We start from the raw sequence: 20,710 nt of genomic DNA, 5'->3' as shown, positions 1-20,710 counted from the left end.
GCAGTGATTGTACGGTATATATGCATATATGTTGGATGTTATACATTAATAGTATTTATGTTTTTTTTCTCATGTGTTAGGCTGTTGTATTGCTCTAAGGATTTTTTTTTTAATTGCACATTTCTGAGATTTCCTCCTCCCCAATTCATTGGAGGTGAATGGAATTCAGTTTATAATGGGGACAATCTTCTATAGAATGAAAATCTTTGAGAGCCCCAGGATTATATGAAGCCATGACGTATGCCAAATGTGTTTACACAATACCCGCGTTCACCCGCCAGGTGGCGTAGTTGAAGCGGTTTATTATGTTGATGCCCGGTCTGCCTCCAGCAGAGAGAGCAGTGCGTGGTTGGATGTGAGCGCCACCGACCTGTCTCTACTTCTAGATCGAAGATGGCGGTCTCGGTGTTCCCCGGCGTGCGGCTCCTCTCGATCGGAGACGCGAATGGAGACATACAGCGACACTCAGAGCAGCAGCCTCTGCGGTTAGAAGTCAAAAGCACACAAGATGCTGCCCTCATCAATCTCTCCAATGGTGAGTTGACCTTTTCTGTAGCTGCTCCTCGAATGTTCGGCCTGTCTTAACTGCCAGTGCTAATGCTATGCAGTGCTAATGCTTATAACGTTATAGCTAATCTGGCCATATGTAGCGTTAGCTACCAAGAAGCTAACCCATCTTGAGAGACCACGTCGCCTCCCCCTAATCACGAGGGAGCCCTTAAAAGTCCACATTTTTCGTCGTCCGATGGGGTCTTGAGGCTTGTTAAACTCAGGCTCTCGGCTTCCACACAAATTCACCGCTTTGGAGAGCTCGACAAAATATAGCGCAACACATACAGCGTAGCTTAGTTAGTCACAGCAATTAGCAGGGCAGCTAAGTAGTCTGTAGTTTAATGCTAGTTTAACAATGCCACTAGCCCGGTTTCAGCAATGATGCGCTAACGTTCATCAGACCCGCTCGCATCTAACGTCTTTTGCCCTTGATGTTTAGGTTAACTAGCGGTTATTTTGTCACATAAATATGCCCAGTAGTTTTGTAAATTGACCTTTTCCGGTTTGTCCCCAATAGACCCAGGTAATGTTATTTGGCTGTTTAGCTTGTGAATTAGCTTGTCTGAATTGTTACGGAGCAGAGGGCATCACTCCTGACCAGCCACTGTGCTCTGCTGTTCAGGCGGCTGACGCTGCTATAGCACTGCATTTAGCCAGTAGCCCTTTCAGTAATAGAGCAGTAAACGCATAAACTTTTTCAAGCTTTTACTTTTTGGGATAAGCAGTCTTTTGGGGTGGCGTAGCGACACCGGGCCCTCATTACTTATACATTCATCTTTGTTCTCATTGGAACAATAGCCGGTTCCCCGCCGCCTACTTCCCTCCTGTGTGGAGGCACCATCAGAGCCGCCCCGCTCCTCCGCAGCTATTCTTATTCAATGGGATGTCCCGCTGAAAAGAAACAGCCGCTCAGGCCTCTTCTGCTGTGATACTGAAGTTAAAGAAAAGCACACAGAAATTCATTGTAGACCTTTGAGCAACTCTGCAATAACAACATGTTTTGCAGCACACATTGAAAGGTGAAGATTAATTTGTCCCTGTGGGAATTTAGGCCCTGAAAAAATAGAAGTAATATGATTTAAATAAATAACGTAGAAGATGGGCATGCAGATATAGTGTAAAGTAGCCACTATGAGTTGCATATAAATTACTAAGCGTGTATGTTAAAGATTTGATAAGACTAGATAACTATGTACCCTTTAGGCTAGTGAAAAGATTTTCTCTTGTATTATTGATATTGAATTAACATTCAATATCAATAATAATAATAATAATATATCCAAATCTCCTGTGTGATATAATTAAAATATAAGGTAGTTAAGGTCTCCAGACATTCAGTTTTGTATTTTGTTCCTCAGCTGTAACAGAGTCCTATCTTTGAAAACGTCTAGTATAGAAAGTCACTAAGTACAGCACACAACTTAATATTTGCATTAAAGAAGAACTAATTATACACATCAGAGCCTACAAGTCATGTTTTGACAAGGAACAAGAATGCATGGAATCATGGAATAATAAAAAAGAAAATATAGGTGGTTCTGCTGCATCGATTTTGATCCTTTTTTTTTTTTTTTACTGTCCATCGAGAGTCCGATAATGTTATAGGAATACCATGCTAAATTGGTGTAGTACTCTTTTAACACTATTGGCCACTTAGCTTTATGTAGTGTCTTGTACTTCTGTACTTTATCCCTTGATCATCTGTCGTAAAAGGAGTAGACACAGAAATCTGATCTGGCCTTTGATGGTCAATGACCACCACAAGTTCGGCTTGAGTCAGTCTTTTTCAAATGGTTCTAATGTTGAACAAGTTTGGCAGAGGGTTTCCCAAGCTCAGGCCAATTGCAGTCTACTCAACAATGTCTGGCTGGGTACTTTTTTATGCCACGGTAAAGTCACATTTTGAGGCGGAAGTTTGAATGTTGACTGAATGTGATGTTAATCAGTGCAGACCATTTTGTTGAGTTTAACCACGTTTAATTAACTGTTCCTGGCAAGTGTGCTATGTGCTCTACAAAGAAACATGCATGTTTATTCTCCCTACCAATAAAGACTTACCTCTGCACAGTGAAGGAAGTTAACAGTATGCACAAACTCTGATTCTGCATATAACATGAAATCCCTACATTAGACTTATTTTTTTTATTTTTAAAATGTTTTATTTATTATGTTGCTGTCATTTTATAGTGGGACCAAGCCTTTCCACGGCTGCCATGCATGTACTGAATCTCACCGTGACCTCTAATCCAGTGCTTCTCAAAGTGTGTGCCATTGCACCCCGGGTTGCCTTAAGGATGGGCCAAGGTTGCCGCAAGATTTAATTAAATTTATTTATATAGTGCCAATCTCATTGCACTTGTCCTATAGAGCAGGTCTAGACTGTACTCTTTATAATATTTTTTACAGAGACCCAACAATTCCCACCATGAGCAAGCACTTGGCGACAGTGGCAAGGAAAAACTTCCTTTTAAGAGGTAGAAACCTTGAGCAGTACCAGACTCAGGGTGGGAGGCCATCTTGGCATACATTTTTAATATAAATAATAATAATAATAATAAAACTTTTATAGAGCACTTATCAAAACAAAGTACAAAGTGCTTCACAACAAGAGAAATAAAATACCACAGTGAATGATGAAATATGAAATAAAATGCCCAAAAGCAATAAAATAAACAGCCAGTTCAGGTAAAATCAGGATATGCTGTTCGATAAAAATGTGTTTTGAGAAAAGACTTAAACAAAGACACTGACTCAGACAACCTAATTTCTTCGGGCAAATTGTTCAAGAGCCTCGGGGCCCTGATATCAAAAGCTCTAATGTTTCACCACATAAAAAAACAAGGCGACATTTACTTTAACTAGATTTTATGTTACTTTTTTTAAATGTTTCGAGAAGGAAGAAATAAACATTGAAATCACCATACTAAAAACCCATAAAAATGTGGACTTGCCCCGCAGCTAAGCTTAGAGACATGACAGCTCATAGTTGCCAGTCGTTATAGTAACATAACACGCTTTCTGGCAGTTAGGTTTTCCAGATTCACAGCAGTCACAAATACTGACTGTCAGAGCAAGCAATGGAAAGATTTGTCACTGTAAATGGAGCTCAGAGAAATGCTAATACATCTCATCCCTCAACACAGTTCAAGATGAGCAAATTTTACTTTTTAACAAAATGAAAAAAAAAAATTTAACTTATTAGCATACTTGTTTTTATTCATTGTTTATTCACACATACACCTGAGGCCAGTTTTATTTTGCTTAATATTGTTGTTAGTTCACATGACTTATAATTTACATCAATCTTATTTGTTTTGTCAGGTTGTTTTCTTAACATATCCATCATGTCAATTTTAGTTGAAAAATGCGTATGCATGTTGTATAAGTGGGCATGAAGGGGTACCATGGCAAAAAATCACTATGAAGTGGTGCCTTGGTTTTAAAAAGTTTGTAAATCACTGCTCTTATCACACAGTGACGCAACAGCTGCTGCTTCTTCCACTCGTGTTCAGGTTTGAATTTCTTTCATTAACACACAAGTCTACAGTTGTTTATTCAGACTAATGTTAAGCTGTCAGCAGCAGGCTAGCATGTAGCCACTCTGTTGTTGTGTCCTGTCCAGTGTGGTTGAGACAGCAAGAAAAGCAGTAACGAGGAAATGGCTTAGTGAAAAATACGTGAAGTTGAGTCAAACATGACAGCTGCGCATTTAGTCAAGGTTTAAAATGTTGTCAGGACAGAGGGCTCATTTCTCTCACTGAATTGCAGAAGTAAGCGGAGGAAGAGAGAAATGTCAGCATTGTGTGTGCAAAAGCTGTAGAACTTTGGCTTTTTCCCATTTTATTTAACTGGATCTACTTGAAGAGAAAATATCCTGCGTAGTCATCAAAGTGGATGTCCACTGATTTTACACATAGGTCAGTTATAGTCAGCATTAAAAAAGGCAGTTGTATAATGTCTTCTGTTGCTCTGGTAGAGCTTTGTCTAGTCTGAGAAAATAACCCTGTTGATGTCATCAGGGTTATTTTGGATTGGGTTTGAGACTACAGAGCTTAAAAGATGAGGGCATTTTACAGGCATGGAGGCTCTAGCAAAAATATATTAATGGTTGCATTATGGGAAATATAGCATCCAGCATTTTTGCAGCTTGACACACACGTAGGGAATAAAAGTCTGGATATTTTGGCCTCTGCTTCTTTGATTTTAATTGTTCTTTTTTAATGTTTTTTTGTGAATCCACCAACTTTACGGGAATGTAGTACTAAATGTTTCGTTTTTAGCCTTCTTATTCACACCATTATACAAACATAGTCACTGTCTCAAGAAACCTTCACCATTAAAACACTGTTTAAAATGTTCCCCGTTGGAGTTATGTGATGTTTTAATAGTCATACAGTTCATTATTTTTTAAGTGAGATAATTAAATCACTCCTCTCTTAGTTTATTTTCTTTCTTCTATTGATGTGAGTTTTTATTTTAATTATCTTGCATTATGATTATTTAGGTGACTAGGGAAAATGTTCCTCAGCTGGAGTTTTGCCACTTAATTTCTGCTTCGTGTTGTGTTTGATGAGATTAAATATGTGTTTAGGGAACAAGAACACATCTATCTAATGTAGAAATAAATTCCAGTAGTCCTGGATCGTCTGTATTTGTATCGAGATGGATGTTTTCTTACATGTGTGCGTGGCTGGCTTCTTTCCCAGAAGATGCATCATCTCTCTAAATCTGAAGTGCTGCTCTTAATCACTTAATAGGTGCAGGATTAGCTCGGGCTTCTTTGAGTCTTTACTGGGCCTGCTGCACGACCAGGATGTTTTTCCATCCTGGAGAAGTATTTGCATGGGGTGGTATTACAGAAGGAAGGCTTCATTCATCGTGAATTTGTTTTGTTGTTAAAAATAGCATTTTTGAAATTAGAATCTCAAAGTATATGATGATAGGAAAATATAACTGCAATAATAACATTTATGTTTTTAAGCGTTCCTTCTGCTGCTCTTAACACACATTCGTCATCGTTCATTCTTGCACAGTGTGGAAACCAACTTCCCCAAGAGTGAAATATCCCATCACACTAAACCCTCAAATGTTCTGCTTTATCATTGTTTTATTGCAAGGGAGTTTTTCATATCAGTGGCTGCTTTACATTACACTGTGTTAACAGTTACCTGCCAAGCACAGGAGGGAAAGAAAATCTTCTTCAGGAAATATTGAGTCAACAGGACACTTTACTAATTTTTTGTCATGTCAGTGTCTCGTTATTTAGACCATCACGATTAAGCAGTTCAGAGATTGTCAAGACAGATTTGGCAAAAAAAAAACCCAGAAGAACTGTTTTTTTTTTTTTTTTTAAGGAAACCAGGGGTACAATTTTTGATACTTTGGGCTCATTATTTAAAAATATGTACTCTTAACTTACTTAATTGGTACCCACAAATTCATTGGTTTACAACAACTTAAAACAATATCCCATAACTATTCCGAAAATAAGACTGTTGTTCTAGAAGCCTACAAGTGACCAATGTATGACAATCTGACGAGCAGGAATGCACAGAATAAGCAAGAGTAGCGTAAAACACATCCATTGTGCTGAGCAGGAGCAAGATAGACAGCAGCTTTAGTTGTTCTCACAGTTTTATATCCTAGTGGATAACTAAAGGATTCAGGGCTGAAATGAGTCTTTGATGCTAACACTCGTCCTGTGGTTTCATCATAAGCAGCGGGATCTTTGAGTGAGCACACACACACACACACAGCACAGCCTGTGTGCAAGATAGAGACTGTTGACTGTGGCAAATAAATAGACAGATGGTTGAAAATATGCAAAGTTGAAGGATAGGTTTGGCTGTATTCTTAAACAATGAATCGATCTACTAACACTATTGTGTGTGTGTGTGTGTGTGTGTGTGTGTGTCTGATATATATTCTTCCTCTGTGCCATAGAGCTCCACTGTTGTCGTTCTTTACCATGAACACACATCAGTGTGTGTGTTTGTTTGTTTGACTCAATCCCACATACACTGTCCTGCTGCCCGAAATACTCATTGGAGCATCAATTGTGTATTAATCTGCCACTGAAAATAGTCCCCACCAAATGCACTATTTCCTCCTAATTTAGTAACATTTGCCAGCAACAGTGACCAGCTGTTTTGGGAAATTACTAAGTCTATTTAGAAAATTAAATATATATTTGTGAGCCGCTTTTGAAGATTTATGCCTTCAGTAGGAACCAGTGGGCTTGGGGCTGACACAGACAGGGTAGTCAGAAAAGAGAATTGAGTATTGAGAGACGGACTAACACATTGTTGGTTTTGGACTTGTTATGGGATTTGTTGACTATAAGAAACATACAGAAGAATACCGGTACTTGTTACTTTGTTCGTCAATGAACTAAGTTAGCATTTGCACTTTGTTTAGCTAACGTTAGCCAGCAATATCTCTGTTGAGATGTCCTACATTAAAATTTAAACTGTTACAACACACGGTTGTGTAATGAAACAAAAGTTTGTAGTCCCTCCATGCTATGCACACTGAAAATAATTAAAATTATTTTTAAATAGTGTAACATATAAAATAAAAGAACCATATATACATTTATTTATATACATATATACATAGACTACACATATACACCCAGGAAATAATTCTGCAGCGCATTTTTTGAATTTGCGTCTGACTGCAGATAGTGATGATAATATGGTTTCCATCTTCCATCATTTGTAAGACTGTCCATCCACTTTGCCTGCGTTTGAGCACCAAGCATCATCGATGTAAACACACAGTCTTCCTCCTTTCATCTTGCTAGAGTCTTGTGCTTTGTCAGCTCGGAGCACGGTCTCTGTGAAGATGCGGGCAGTACAGTCTCAGATTCCCCTTGCTTGGCCAGCCTGAGTCCCATTTCATCCAGACAGGACATTAGCCAGGAGCAGCCTCAAGTCCAAGCTGGGCCAGCATGGCTCCTATCCCGGCTGTCTTTCCTCTCCTCCTGGGCGATCACAGCAGTCTGCCTGGTCCAGTTTATCTGGCTCAAGGTCCGCTGCTCTTTAATCCAAACCCCAGCTTCCTTTTCCGGTGATGTATTACTGTCATAGGTAATTCGTGTTTCAGCAATAAATCCAAAAAACAGATGAAAAACACGAATGTAGCTAGCGGAGTTTGAAGGAGTTACAGGCTGCGGCATCTGCATGCGCAGCCGTTGCCATAGTCAGAATCTTCTGATCCAGTCGATCTGAAGAATTTTGGCTTAGCCCTTTTAAATCAAATCAAATCCAATCAGACATCATTCAATGATGCTTCAGCAATAAAGCCGAAAACCCCCCAAATTAAAACAAAAATGTCACTATGACGTAGTGAGTTCTGTTTTATTCAGACTTGGCCACTTACAGCTTGTATTCAGTACTTTGTATTACCAAGGCAGTCAAATGTTGTGATCTCCAGAGGACCCTCATCAAATGTATCCAATTAAAAGTACAGTTTAAGCAGCATTTGGCACACAGGATTTTTTTTTTTTAATAGAAATTTCAGTGGCTGTATGCAAGTATGTCTCATGTTGTACTAACTCTTTCCGTCCTCTCCCTTTCTTTCCAGGAGAGGAGGCGAGTGTGTTCAAGTGTTCAGTTTCCAGGGAGACGGAGTGCAGCCGCGTGGGGAAGCAGTCATTCATCATCACACTGGGCTGCAACAGCGTCCTGCTGCAGTTCTCCTCACCTGCAGGTACACACAATCACCCTAATACAATAAGACTATTACATGCTGTATGTAAATAACACACGTATCACATGTATGAGCCAAAATTAGTTCCACGATTGTAATGTCTGCTGGAAACATCACGATTATAGGTAAAAAAAAAAAAAAAAGTAAATAAGTTGCTAAATGTGCAACTTCCAATGAATAAGTATTAATATAAGATAAGAATCCTTCCATAGATTCCTATGTAACCAAACATTGGAAAAATGAAAAAATATTAATCTCTCAATAATGTGGTGATTTCGAATTTAGGTATATAAATGCCTGCGTTCCTCAGTGGCCATTTTTAAATACCCCGCTCCAGCATCACATTGGCTTTGTTTTCTCTGTTTATAACCTCAAAGTGAGCCAACGTACCAGAGTTTGTTATGTAAGCAGTGAGCCTGTGCTTCCCACAAACTTGGTACGCTTTCCATGGAGTGTGCAGCAGGCGTAACGAGTCTCAACCCACACTACACAAACAACCTTTTATCTCAATGAATATATTGAGTGTACATGGGGCTGTAGTAGTAGTTTTTTTATCCTCTCCTAACCCACTGAGCACTCAAAGAGCATAACTGTAAGAAATGGATCAGGGGAGGACATGGGGCGGGGGGGTATAGGCGTGTGTTACGGTCTCTCTAGGAATGGAATTTTTATATATATTTTTCCACTTTTTCACTAATAACCGATACAATATATTTTTTGTAGTTTTACCTTTGAAAACAGTCCCTCTATCGCCATAAATGTTTTCTTCTCAAACTAAATCGGAGCCCTTCAGGGCAGGCCGTACTAAGCCTCGGCAGTCCTTACCACGGTTTCTTAATACCAGTCTTCTCTCTAGTGAGGACTTTGTCTCTCGGCAAATAGACTTCTTTTTGAGTGTTTATAAAACCCCAGGTATTTTTGCTAGTACGTCTATTCCTGTGTGCACTGACGTAAAGGTGAGCTGCTGCAACAAAAGAGTTTCCCCTCGGGGATCAATAAAGTATTTCTGATTCTGATTTCACCCTCAGTCTTATGGGAGGAGTCACTGAAGGCATTTCTTAGAGGGGAAATAATATCATATGCTGCACATCAGAATAAATTACGAAGGAAGAGACTTTATTACTTAAGACGACTCACTCAGTTGGACTTGGCTTATTCAAAATGTCAAACTCCAGAAGTGTACAAAGAAGGTATTGCCCTACAGGCTGAATATGATGTCATTATGTCGCAATATACCACTGAACTTTTGCTTCATACAAGGTCCAAATTTTATGAACAAGGAGATAGAGCTAGCAAGTTTTTAGCACATGTCTACATCAGACCTGCGCTTCTCATCTAATCTCAAAGCTCAAAACCAACTCAGGCATAACAACTGACCCCCCGGAAATCAATAAGGCATTTAAGGAAATTTATACATCGCTTTACTCGTCTGAACAACACTCAACCCTTACTGACTTTAATAGTTTCTTTGACATAATCAATCTTCCCCCTCTTGGACAGACAATAACTGGGGAATTAGAAAAAACAATTTCAGCTAAAGAGCTCGAAATGGCTGCATCTTCACTACAAAGTGGGAAATGTCCTGGGCCTGATGGCTGTCCCTCAAGAATTTTACAGGAAATTTTGGTGCAAATTGGCTCCTCTTCTTATTGAGATGTTTAGTGAATCTTTTAATTCGGGATGCGTTCCAGAGACACTAACCCAAACCTCCTCCTTTTTTAATTCTTAAGAAAGGCAAAGACCCCTTGTCTTGCACATGTACCGCCCAATTAGTCTTTAATTGGCGTAAACCAGGCAGCCCAAGATTACCCATTGTCTAATTTACCATTCAAAATTGCTCGGCATGCGTTTGTGTATCTGGGAGTCAGTATTCCCCACGAGATGGAGAACCTTTTTATAAGGACAATTTCGCACCTCTCCTGTCACAAACTCGTAATGATTTTGCCCATTGTTCTTCACTTAACCTATCGATAGCTGCAAAGATTAACTCTGTCAAAATGAACCCCCCGCCCTTTTGTGCGCTCCGATTACTTCCTCTTTATCTCTATACACAAAAAATGCAATTGTGAAATCATCCCTTAAGATCTGGTTTCAGTTTAGACGTTACTTTGGTTTACATTTACTCTCTATTAATGCCTGCTTAGTTTCTAATCATGTATTTCCCCCTTCCCTAGTAGATGGTGCATTTTATGTGTGATCTAATGCAGGTGTTAAATCCTTTAAAGATTTATACATTAACTATGTTTTTGCATCCTTTCAGCAGCCGTCGGACTGCTTTTCGCTTCCTAAAGCACACTTTTTCAGATACTTACAGAGCCGTAGTTTTGTATGCAGTACCTAACTTAGTTTTCCCAAGTCTGCCGGAGGATTCACCTCTTGATGATTTTTTGACTCTGTCTTCATCGTTGAAAGGGGCTATCTTTAGAATCTACACTCAGATTCATAACTTAAGCATAGACTCACTAATTTCCATGTCTTCTACATGGATCATCAACTGATGAGAATACTGAATTTTTGAAGTAGCCTTTTCACATACACATTCAACATACTTTCTGATTGCACTGTATGTATATCTTGCTGTCTTTTGTGTAATGTAGGGTCCAATGTAAAGTATGACCTGTAATTGTTCATGTTTGTGTGTTTATGTTCTGCGTCAGACTTTCAGTCCTTTTATAACGTCCTGAAGAACAGTCGTGGGCATCTTGGTGAGCGCTCAGTCTTCAGTGAAAGAACAGAGGAGTCCTCTGCTGTACAGTACTTCCAGGTGAGAGGAATACACACGCACACACACACACACACACACACACACACACACACACACACACACACACACACCACCCCAGGTTTCTCTGGGGCTCTCAAAAAGGTAGTATATACAGTAGACTTCAGGCTCTCTCAAATATTAATACAGATATTAGTATACAGATCTGCTCTGTAAATTACATGTCCTGAGTTCTCATTTGAGGGGGAAAAATTGGTAAGAAGAAATTTACATTTTATGTAGGTCTCATAAAGACATTCCCTATCTGTGCGTACCAGTGGGCATGAAATGTCCAGATATATTTGTATGTCCTTTCTGAGTTGGCTTGTATGATATTGACTTCATATGAATAAAATAAAAATTCATCAACGTATTCATATATTTTTTATTGTCTCTCTGCAGTTTTATGGCTACCTCTCCCAGCAACAGAACATGATGCAGGACTATGTTCGGACAGGAACTTACCAACGGGCTATTCTCCAGAACCACACCGACTTCAAGGATAAGGTAACCTTATGCTACTGTGTAGATTATAGATTTATCATTTAATTAGACTTAGAATTAGACTCCAAGCATAACTAGTAGCTAGGTATTTGAAAATGTTTCTAATCGTTGAGACAAGTTTCAAAGTGTTGGACAGATTGCAGAGATGAACACAAGGCAGGAATTATACCACGGAGGCCACGGAGTGTGCCTGTAATGCTCCTTCTAAAATTAACTACCCAAACGGCCAGTTTGACATGCCCTGTTTTGAATTCCCCGTTGTGCCCTTAAAAGAAATGTATGGATTTCCTCATTGAAAACTACATGCAACACAGCAAATAAATTCACCTTTCCCTGTGTCTCCGTCATCATGCTGGACATCAACAGTAGCACGAGATTTCTCCCACTTCCGCGATTATATGCGTAATGTTAACAATAAACATTAACAGCTAACCCACTAGCTAACATTAGCTAACACTTAACCTTATGTGATAAGCACAATCAGCCAAACACTGTACAGTGTAACTGTTAATACACGTGTGTTTTAAAGTTTGCCAGGATATTGTTGCATAATATTGGCTAACTACAAACATAAGCTACATAGAATTTTTATAACTTGATCTGACGGGTTGCTACTTTTTCAGCGCGATACCACGAAAGGAGGTGGTATTTTTTCCCTGATACATGTTGACATGCTAAGGTTTCATTGTGAACAACAAATCTGTGTTGAAATCATAGAAATAAACAAACGAAACCTTGCTGTCAAAAAAACCCCAACTTTCTTATCATCTGCGCATATATCTCTCCAGCACCAAACGGAAAGCAGCAAACCGGGTAGTTTTCAAATACCGTCACACACACACACACACACAAGATAGACGGTGAATTAACAGTGGTATGAGTCTGTGTTTAATTTGGCGTGTATTTGATCAATTTTTGAGGGGCTTAGGATGCTCGCACTCTTGAAATTTTGCACACACATTACAACTGGCAAAAATCGCAATGTAAAAATCGCAAGTGATTGGGCTCTGGTGTGGCCAGGGGGCTCTATAGCGCCCCCACACGCATGCCACGGTTGAGATAAAGTTACGTTGATCTTCATAAGATTTTGGGGGTTCATTGCTCTCATCATAAAGAACATATTTCAGTTTCTTTTGAGAGAGTTTTCCCAACAGGAAGTCAGCCATTTTGGATTTCTTGTGTCAATTAAAAATTTTTAAACACATGTTTGATGCCTTTAGATGCAAGATGAAAAAGTCTCGAAACTTTGCGCCCAGACTTGAACTGGTAAATACTTCAGTTTGAGTTCACTGTTCATTTTTGGGCTTGGCATGTCCGCTCTATAGCGCCCCCTAATGACTTTTAGCCTTCAAAACTCATGAAACTTGGCACATGCGTCAAAAGGGGGGTGTTTAGTCTGGGGGTTGGGTGTGGCAAAATGGCTTGATAGCGCTACCTACAAAATTTCAACAAAGCAGCTCCCGCGGTACGTTTTACCTAGATATATGAAATTTGGGAGGCAGATGTATCATCTCTAGACTTTTAAAAAAAAAAAAAAAAAAAAAGCCACTTGGAGCCATACCCTAAACCCAACAGAAAGTCAGCCATTTTGAATTTAATGTGCCATTTTTTTGCCATTTGGGCAGTGCAATGTAAAAACCTTTTGTGATGCTAAATTGCAAAGCTTTTTAGGTTTCCTCAAATGACGTTGCTGTGGCGAGGCGGTTAAGTTGGTGAATTTTAGCGTTTTTTTTTTTTTTTAATTTAAATAAAAAAAATAATTAAAATGTTGAACTACTCCTAGAGAATTAATCCGAATCAAATTTGGGCAGTGTAATCTAAAGTACGTTGTGATTCTAAATTGCAAAGTGTTTAACATTTTCTCAAGCGGTGTTGCCGTAGCGATGCAGCGAATTCCGGGTTCCAAAATTAGCAACAGTGCTACCTGGTTCCAGAATTAATAACAGTGCTACCTCGTTCCAAAATTAGTAGCTGTGCTACCTCAGCTCCACATCGTCAGATCTTTTTATTAAATTTCACGTTTGATAAGCGTCCCAGCCTGAAGATGCCTACATGACAATATTCAGACATAGTCATAGCACCACCTACAGGCAACAGGAAGTTACAGCCCCTATACTCGCTGTTGCCATGATGGCTCATTATTTGCGGCTGTCGCTCCGCCCGACGCGCACGTGAAGACGAGGCCCGTTCAGTGCTGCTTGCAGCTTTAATTGTAGTGTTTTTATTAGTTAATAGATCAGTCATATGGTAAGATATTTTCTTTGTTTGTAGTATTTTTATCCTTTTTGATTCATGCCAGTTCATTCTGCATCCTCCTGGTGGTTGTTGCATGTTTTTTATTGGATCTTTTGTAACCCTTTTGTATTTAAACAAGCAAGGTTTTTAATGCGGTTTTTATGTCTTATGTACTGGATGTCAGGGTTTTCATGGACTTTAATGCATATTTATTTTTAACTTATGCATTATTTTAGGGTCTAATTGATAACTGCCTGTTTTATGTTGTTTACATAGCTCATGCTGTGCTCTCATTCATTCATGAAGAAATATTTTTGTATGTTTATAACCCACAGCATCCATCTGGTTAATTTGACTGGACATTAGCAAGGTCTGATGATTCAATGGACGTCTACCCATTGATCCTTGAAAGGGAAGATCTGGTGTTATTGTTATGTTGAGTCATGGCTTACTACTATTTCAAACACTGTTTATTCTATTCAAGGCATGGCATTAAATTACAGCAAGGGTTGATTGGATTGCTAATGATCATTACTGTTTTTTCTCACCCTCCGCAACTAGGTTTCTACCAATACTGTGAACAAATGGACTGCATTTAGAAGAAATGATTAGGGCTTAACAAATTCGAGCTAATTTGCCGAATACAGCAGAACAGCAAAAACTTCCTGTTCTTTCAGCGAGGGCTACATGAGAAATGTCATCGTCAGCCTAAGCCAATCAGAGGCAGAGTAGGGTGGGTCATGCCTTCGCCATAGTAGGATCGCAAAGTCGCGTCCTGGATGCTATTAGAGTTTAGACTAACATTAGCGGCTCTGTCCTGATCTTTATTGGATTTGGGGATGTTTGGCTGGGGTTGCTAGAGTACAGTGTTATTAGCACTATGTTAGGCCTCATCCTGAAAGCATTTTCATTTTTAAAAGTGCAAACAAACTGAAAATACAAACAAGTATGTAAGCTACGCAGCCAAACAGGGTTATGTTAGAATGATCTTACATTTTCCTTGTCATACTTAAGGGCTCAACAGTAACCAATTATTGGCCTTTGGTTGCCATCAGTGGCAACTAGGCATGGGAATCGAGAATCGGTTCCAGTTCAGAATCAGTTCTAAATTGTCCAATCTATCTGAATCGTATGCCTCGGAGCGTATCAATTCCTTTTTATCGATGTCGGCATGCCGGTCGCGCTAGTTTCTCTCCTCTCCTCTGTCTGCTCCGTGTTTCACCGAGGGTGGGGCTGAGACAGGTGAAGTAAACATTACTCAAGTTGACAACTCGTTACGTTACATAATGCTGAAATTCAACTGTGGTGTTCTGTTGGGAGATGCAGTGACTTAAACCAACGATGAGTGAGAAAAAAATAATATAAATAATATGTAATTTGTTAAGCTATGAGTAGAGGAAAAGTCCGCAAGCCACCAGGCTAATTTATGCAGTGTAAAATGTCATAGGCTGTCACTGTCATTGCACCTTGACAGTTATTACCCACTGAACACTGATAACACTGATTCAAATTCTGTATCAGATAAAACACAAACTACAAAGAATTTTGTTCGCTTATTGTAATAAATTGCCACATTTTCTCATCATTAAGCTGTATAACTGCATAGTATCTTAATTACTCAAAATATAAGGTGACTAAAAATGGCAACCATTTTTTCAATTTCTGTAACCAAAAGCTGATGCCTGGTTGCCAGCCTGGAAACCACTTTAAAAGTTAGTGTTGAGCCCTGTACCAAGTACCCATTGTTTCAAAAATGATTAAGCTGTTCTGTGGTAAATCTGCCACCGTTATCATTGGAAACTGCACTTTTGTCATCTGAGAAAAGAAAGCCTGACAAGTGTAGCAAACTACTAAGTAACTAAGGGCGTGCGGGGTTTAGCAGACAGCCAGTTATCAAAAGGCTCATGTATTTCATTGATTTTCATTAAGTCACTGTTTATTTTCTTCATTTTCTTCTGAATTATCTCTCCAAAGTTCATGTAATTCAAGGATATTGTTGCTGAGGCTGACAGCATGTTTCCTGTCCTCTTTTCTCCAGGTGGTGCTAGATGTCGGTTGTGGTTCAGGGATCCTCTCTTTCTTTGCAGCCCAAGCTGGAGCCAGGAAAGTCTATGCTGTGGAGGCCAGCACCATGGCACAGCATGCCGAGGTACACACACACACACACACACACACACACACACACACACACAGTTCCCTGACTCAGATATGTTTTGAATGATCTGGTTGATGGGGTCGCTCTATTCTGACCAATCCAAGGCAGGATTTCCAGCCCTAGTAAAGGTGTGCTCTGCCTTACAGGTGCTGGTGAACAGCAACCGTCTAGGGGAGCGTGTGGTCGTCATCCCGGGGAAGGTGGAGGAGGTGACGCTGCCTGAGCAAGTTGACATCATCATCTCGGAGCCCATGGGCTACATGTTGTTCAATGAGCGCATGCTGGAGAGCTACCTACATGCCAAAAAGTTCCTCAAACCCAACGGTGAGGAGGTTTGGGGCACAGAAGAATGGCAAATGGGAAAATATGTGCAATGATAGAATGGAGGGTGAAAGACTGCTAAAGGGCATAGTAAAGTAGTAGCAGAAACAACCTTTGGCAAGAATTGCACTTCTGCCAACTGTGTACAGTTAGTCTCAGATATCACTTGATTGATTAACACGATGAGGCCACAGTGAGTATACACAAATATATGCGGCCATGTGTTAATGTTTCAAAATGACTCGATGTCAGTTTATAAAATCCAAAGCTCGTTCTGTGTTGTAAATGGCAGCCAGTACATTAGTCTTATTTTTGACTGGCTTCCTCTGTGTTTGTGTGTTTCAGGTAAAATGTTCCCAACTATTGGTGATGTCCACCTGGCCCCATTCACAGACGAGCAGCTCTACATGGAGCAGTTCACCAAGGCCAACTTCTGGTGAGTAGGGAAAGAGGCTGTGAGAGAGGGAGGGTGGGAATGGAGGGGCCGCAGTTTAATTGCGTAACACACAAAACAAGTTTCATAGTCTCCACCAATGGCATCCTATGAATCCCCTCTCCACTGCAGGAACTTAACAACTTGTAACCTGGGGCTTTGTATAACCTGAACTTCAAGTCTGTCTTAAAACCATAGTCTGGTGTCCATATGAACATTGAAACAGGTTTTTGTTTTAAACATTCCTCTTGCTCATACTGGCCATTGCAAGATCCCTTCTCAATTTGCTTCCAGTGTAAGCAACGGAGGGACAAAATCCACAGACCCCACTCTGTGCAAAAAAAACATTTCAAACTTAAGCTGGAGCTAATATGAAGCTTCAGCAGTCTGAGTAAGTCTAATCAAGGGTATCTTCAACAATTACAGTTTTTTATGCCTGCACGCCAGCGATGTTTTCAGGTTGTCCGTCTGTCCCATTCGCTTGAACGCGATATCTCAGGAATGCCTAGAAGGAATTTCTTCAAATTTGGCACAAACGTCCACTTGAACTCAAGGATGAACTGATTAGGATTTGGTTGTCAAAGGTCAAGGTGGTCACTGTGACCTCATAAAACATGTTTTTGGCCATACCTCAAGAATTGATGGGGAATTATGACAAAATTTCACACATATGTTTAATGGGATACAACGATGAAGTGATGACATTTTTTACCCAAAAGGTTAAAGGTCAACTTTACTGTGGCATCATAATGTCCTGGAAAATCACTTTTTTGGCCATTATTCAACACCATAACTCAGGAATAGAAGGGGAGATTGTGACCATATTCTTTCAGTTGGTAAAAAAGGTTTTTAGCCATAATTTAAGAATGAATTGGGGCCATTGCAGATTTCACACACATGTTGACTGGGACGATACAATGAGTAAACAATAACTAGCACAATACGGACTTTCCTCCATTCTACCTCATTCTGAATTTCGAACGTCACTGGAATCATGTGACTGCAAACAACATATTGGAGCGCGCCTTGCTAATTGCAGTCCTGTGAGTAAGTTTCACCTACAGCTCTAAGAATGCCAGGAGAAAACAAAAGCAGCACATTTTGTGTAGCTATACTCTATAAGAATCCATCTTCATATAGTAATCAAGTGCATGTGTACCTGTTTGGCCAATATCCATCCATCCATCCATCCATCCATCCATCCATTTTCTTCCGCTTATCCGGGGCCGGGTCGCGGGGGCAGCAGTCTAAGCAGGGACTCCCAGACTTCCTTCGCTCCCGACACTTCCTCCAGCTCCTCCGGGGGGATCCCGAGGCGTTCCCAGGCCAGCCGAGAGACATAGTCCCTCCAGCGTGTCCTGGGTCTTCCCCGGGGCCGCCTCCCGGTGGGACATGCCCAGAACACCTCCCGAGGGAGGCGTCCAGGAGGCATCCGGATCAGATGCCCTAGCCACCTCAGCTGGCTCCTCTCGACGTGGAGGAGCAGCGGCTCTACTCCGAGCTCCCCCCGTGTGACTGAGCTCCTCACCCTATCTCTAAGGGAGCGCCCAGCCACTCGGCGGAGAGGAAGCCCATTTCGGCGCTTGTATCCGCGATCTTGTCCTTTCGGTCATTACCCAGAGCTCATGACCATAGGTGAGGGCAGGAGCGTAGATTGACCGATAAATCGAGAGCTTTGTCTTTCGACTCAGCTCCTTCTTCACCACAACGGTCCGATACAGCGCCCGCATCACTGCAGACGCTGTACCGATCCGCCTGTCAATCTCACGCTCCATCCGTCCCTCACTCGTGAACAAGACCCCGAGATACTTGAACTCCTCCACTTGAGGCAAGGACTCCCCACCTACCCGAAGAGAGCAAACCACCTTTTTCCGGTCAAGAACCATGGCCTCAGATTTGGAAGAGCTGATTCTCATCCCAGCTGCTTCACACTCGGCTGCAAACCGTCCCAGTGCATGCTGCAGGTCCTGGTTTGAAGAAGCCATCAGAACGACATCATCTGCAAACAGCAGAGATGAGATCCTGTGGTTCCCAAACCGACACCCTCCGCCCCTGACTGCGCCTAGAAATTCTGTCCATATAAATTATGAACAGAACCGGTGACAAAGGGCAGCCCTGGCGGAGTCCAACATGCACCGGGAACAGGTCTGACTTACTGCCGGCAATGCGAACACAGCTCCTGCTCCGTTATACAGGGACCGGACAGCCCTTAGCAAAGGGCCCCGGACCCCATACTCCCAGAGCACTCCCCACAAAGCGCCCGGGGCACAGTCGAATGCCTTCTCCAGATCCACAAAGCACATGTGGACTGGTTGGGCAAACTCCCATGAACCCTCGAGCACCCGATGGAGAGTATAGAGCTGGTCCAGTGTTCCACGACCGGGACGAAAAACCACTCTGCTCCTCCTGAATCCGAGGTTCGACTATCGGATCGAATTCTCCTCTCCAGTACCCTGGAGTAGACCTTACCGGGAGGCTGAGAAGTGTGATCCCTCTGTGATTGGAACACACCCTCCGGTCCCCTTCTTATACAGAGGGACCACCACCCCTGTCTGCCAGTCCAGAGGCACTGTCCCAGACCGCCACGCGATGTTGCAGAGACGTGTCAGCCAAGACAGTCCCACAACATCCAGAGACTTAAGATACTCAGGACGGATCTCATCCACCCCTGAAGCCTTGCCACCAAGGAGCTTGCCAACAACCTCAGTGACTTCGCCAGGGTGATGGATGAGTCCGCCTCCGGTCCCCAGCCTCCGCTTCCTCTTCGGAAGACGTGACAGCGGGATTGAGGAGATCCTCAAAGTATTCTTTCCACCGTCCGACAACATCCCCAGTCGAGGTCAACAGCTCTCCACCCGCACCGTGAGACACGGTGTTGGTGAAGCACTGCTTCCCCTCCTGAGCCGCCGGACGGTTTGCCAGAATTTCTTTGAGGCCGACCGATAGTCCTCCTCCATGGCCTCTCGAACCTCTCCCAATCCTGAGTTTTTGCCTCTGTGACCGCCACGGGCTGCAGCACGCTTAGCCTGCCGGTACCTGTCAGCTGCCTCGGGAGTCCCACGAGCCAACAAGGCCCGATAGGACTCCTTCTTCAGCCTGACGGCATCCCTTACTTCCGGCGCCCACCACCGGGTTCGGGATTGCCGCCGCGACAGGCACCAGAAACCTTGCGACCACAGCTACGAGCCGCCGCATCGACAATGGAGGTGGAAAACATGGTCCACTCGGACTCAATGTCCCCAGCCTCCCCGGGATCTGGGAGAAGCTCTCCGGAGGTGTGAGTTGTAGACCCTGCTGACAGCGGGCTCCGCCAGACGTTCCCAGCAGACCCTCACGATACGCTTGGGCCTGCCAAGTCTGTTCGGCTTCCTCCCCTGCCAGCGGATCCAACTCACCACCAGGTGGTGATCGGTTGACAGCTCCGCCCCTCTCTTCACCCGAGTGTCCAAGACACGCGGCGGAGGTCAGATGATACGACAACAAAGTCGATCATCGACCTCCGCCCTAGGTGTCCTGGTGCCACGCACTGATGGACACCCTTGTGCTTGAACATGGTGTTAGTTATGGACAAACTGCAACTAGCACAGAAGTCCAACAACTGAACACCACTTGGGTTCAGATCAGGGGGGCCGTTCCTTCCGATTACCCCTCTCCAGGTGGCACTGTCGTTGCCCACGTGGGCGTTGAAGTCCCCCAGTAGAACAACGTTTGTTTGTTTGGCCAATACATCTATGATAATCCTTCATTAATCAGTTCAACATTGTATATTCACTGGAATCATCAATATAGTGATAATTTCCATTTAGCCAAAAAATACACTTTATACCTTTTTATTAAATTCTTTCCTGGTATTCACTACATATATTATGAGTCTGGACAGACATGGATGTAAACTGCTACTTGACTGGTTGGCAGAGTCATACAACCGCAGGGCGGTAATTCTAGTTTGTTTTTATTTTTACTTTTTACGTTCTTTTTTTACTTTGGATGATACCCACTTAACCTATCCTTCCTTGTCTTAATAAACTGGGATGAA

The 20,710-nt window shown here is 42.0% G+C and overlaps 1 protein-coding gene across 1 annotated transcript in view; it reads left to right on the top strand.

Moving 5' to 3' along the window:
• Positions 1–315: 315 nt before the first annotated feature.
• The window catches only part of carm1 (coactivator-associated arginine methyltransferase 1), a 34,003-nt gene continuing 13,608 nt past the window's right edge, over positions 316–20,710 (top strand). Inside the window, exons 1-7 of the mRNA XM_044182057.1 lie at positions 316–535; positions 8,140–8,265; positions 10,923–11,029; positions 11,429–11,533; positions 15,804–15,914; positions 16,067–16,244; positions 16,587–16,677. Coding sequence (XP_044037992.1) covers positions 394–535; positions 8,140–8,265; positions 10,923–11,029; positions 11,429–11,533; positions 15,804–15,914; positions 16,067–16,244; positions 16,587–16,677 — 860 coding nt within the window. The 5' untranslated portion in view covers positions 316–393. The remainder of the gene's footprint in view (positions 536–8,139; positions 8,266–10,922; positions 11,030–11,428; positions 11,534–15,803; positions 15,915–16,066; positions 16,245–16,586; positions 16,678–20,710) is intronic.

Source organism: Siniperca chuatsi, linkage group LG21 (assembly GCF_020085105.1).
Source record: "Siniperca chuatsi isolate FFG_IHB_CAS linkage group LG21, ASM2008510v1, whole genome shotgun sequence".
In the NCBI taxonomy this organism is placed as follows: domain Eukaryota; kingdom Metazoa; phylum Chordata; class Actinopteri; order Centrarchiformes; family Sinipercidae; genus Siniperca; species Siniperca chuatsi.
Note: the sequence above shows the minus strand (reverse complement) of the source record. Positions and strands in the feature narration are given on the sequence as shown.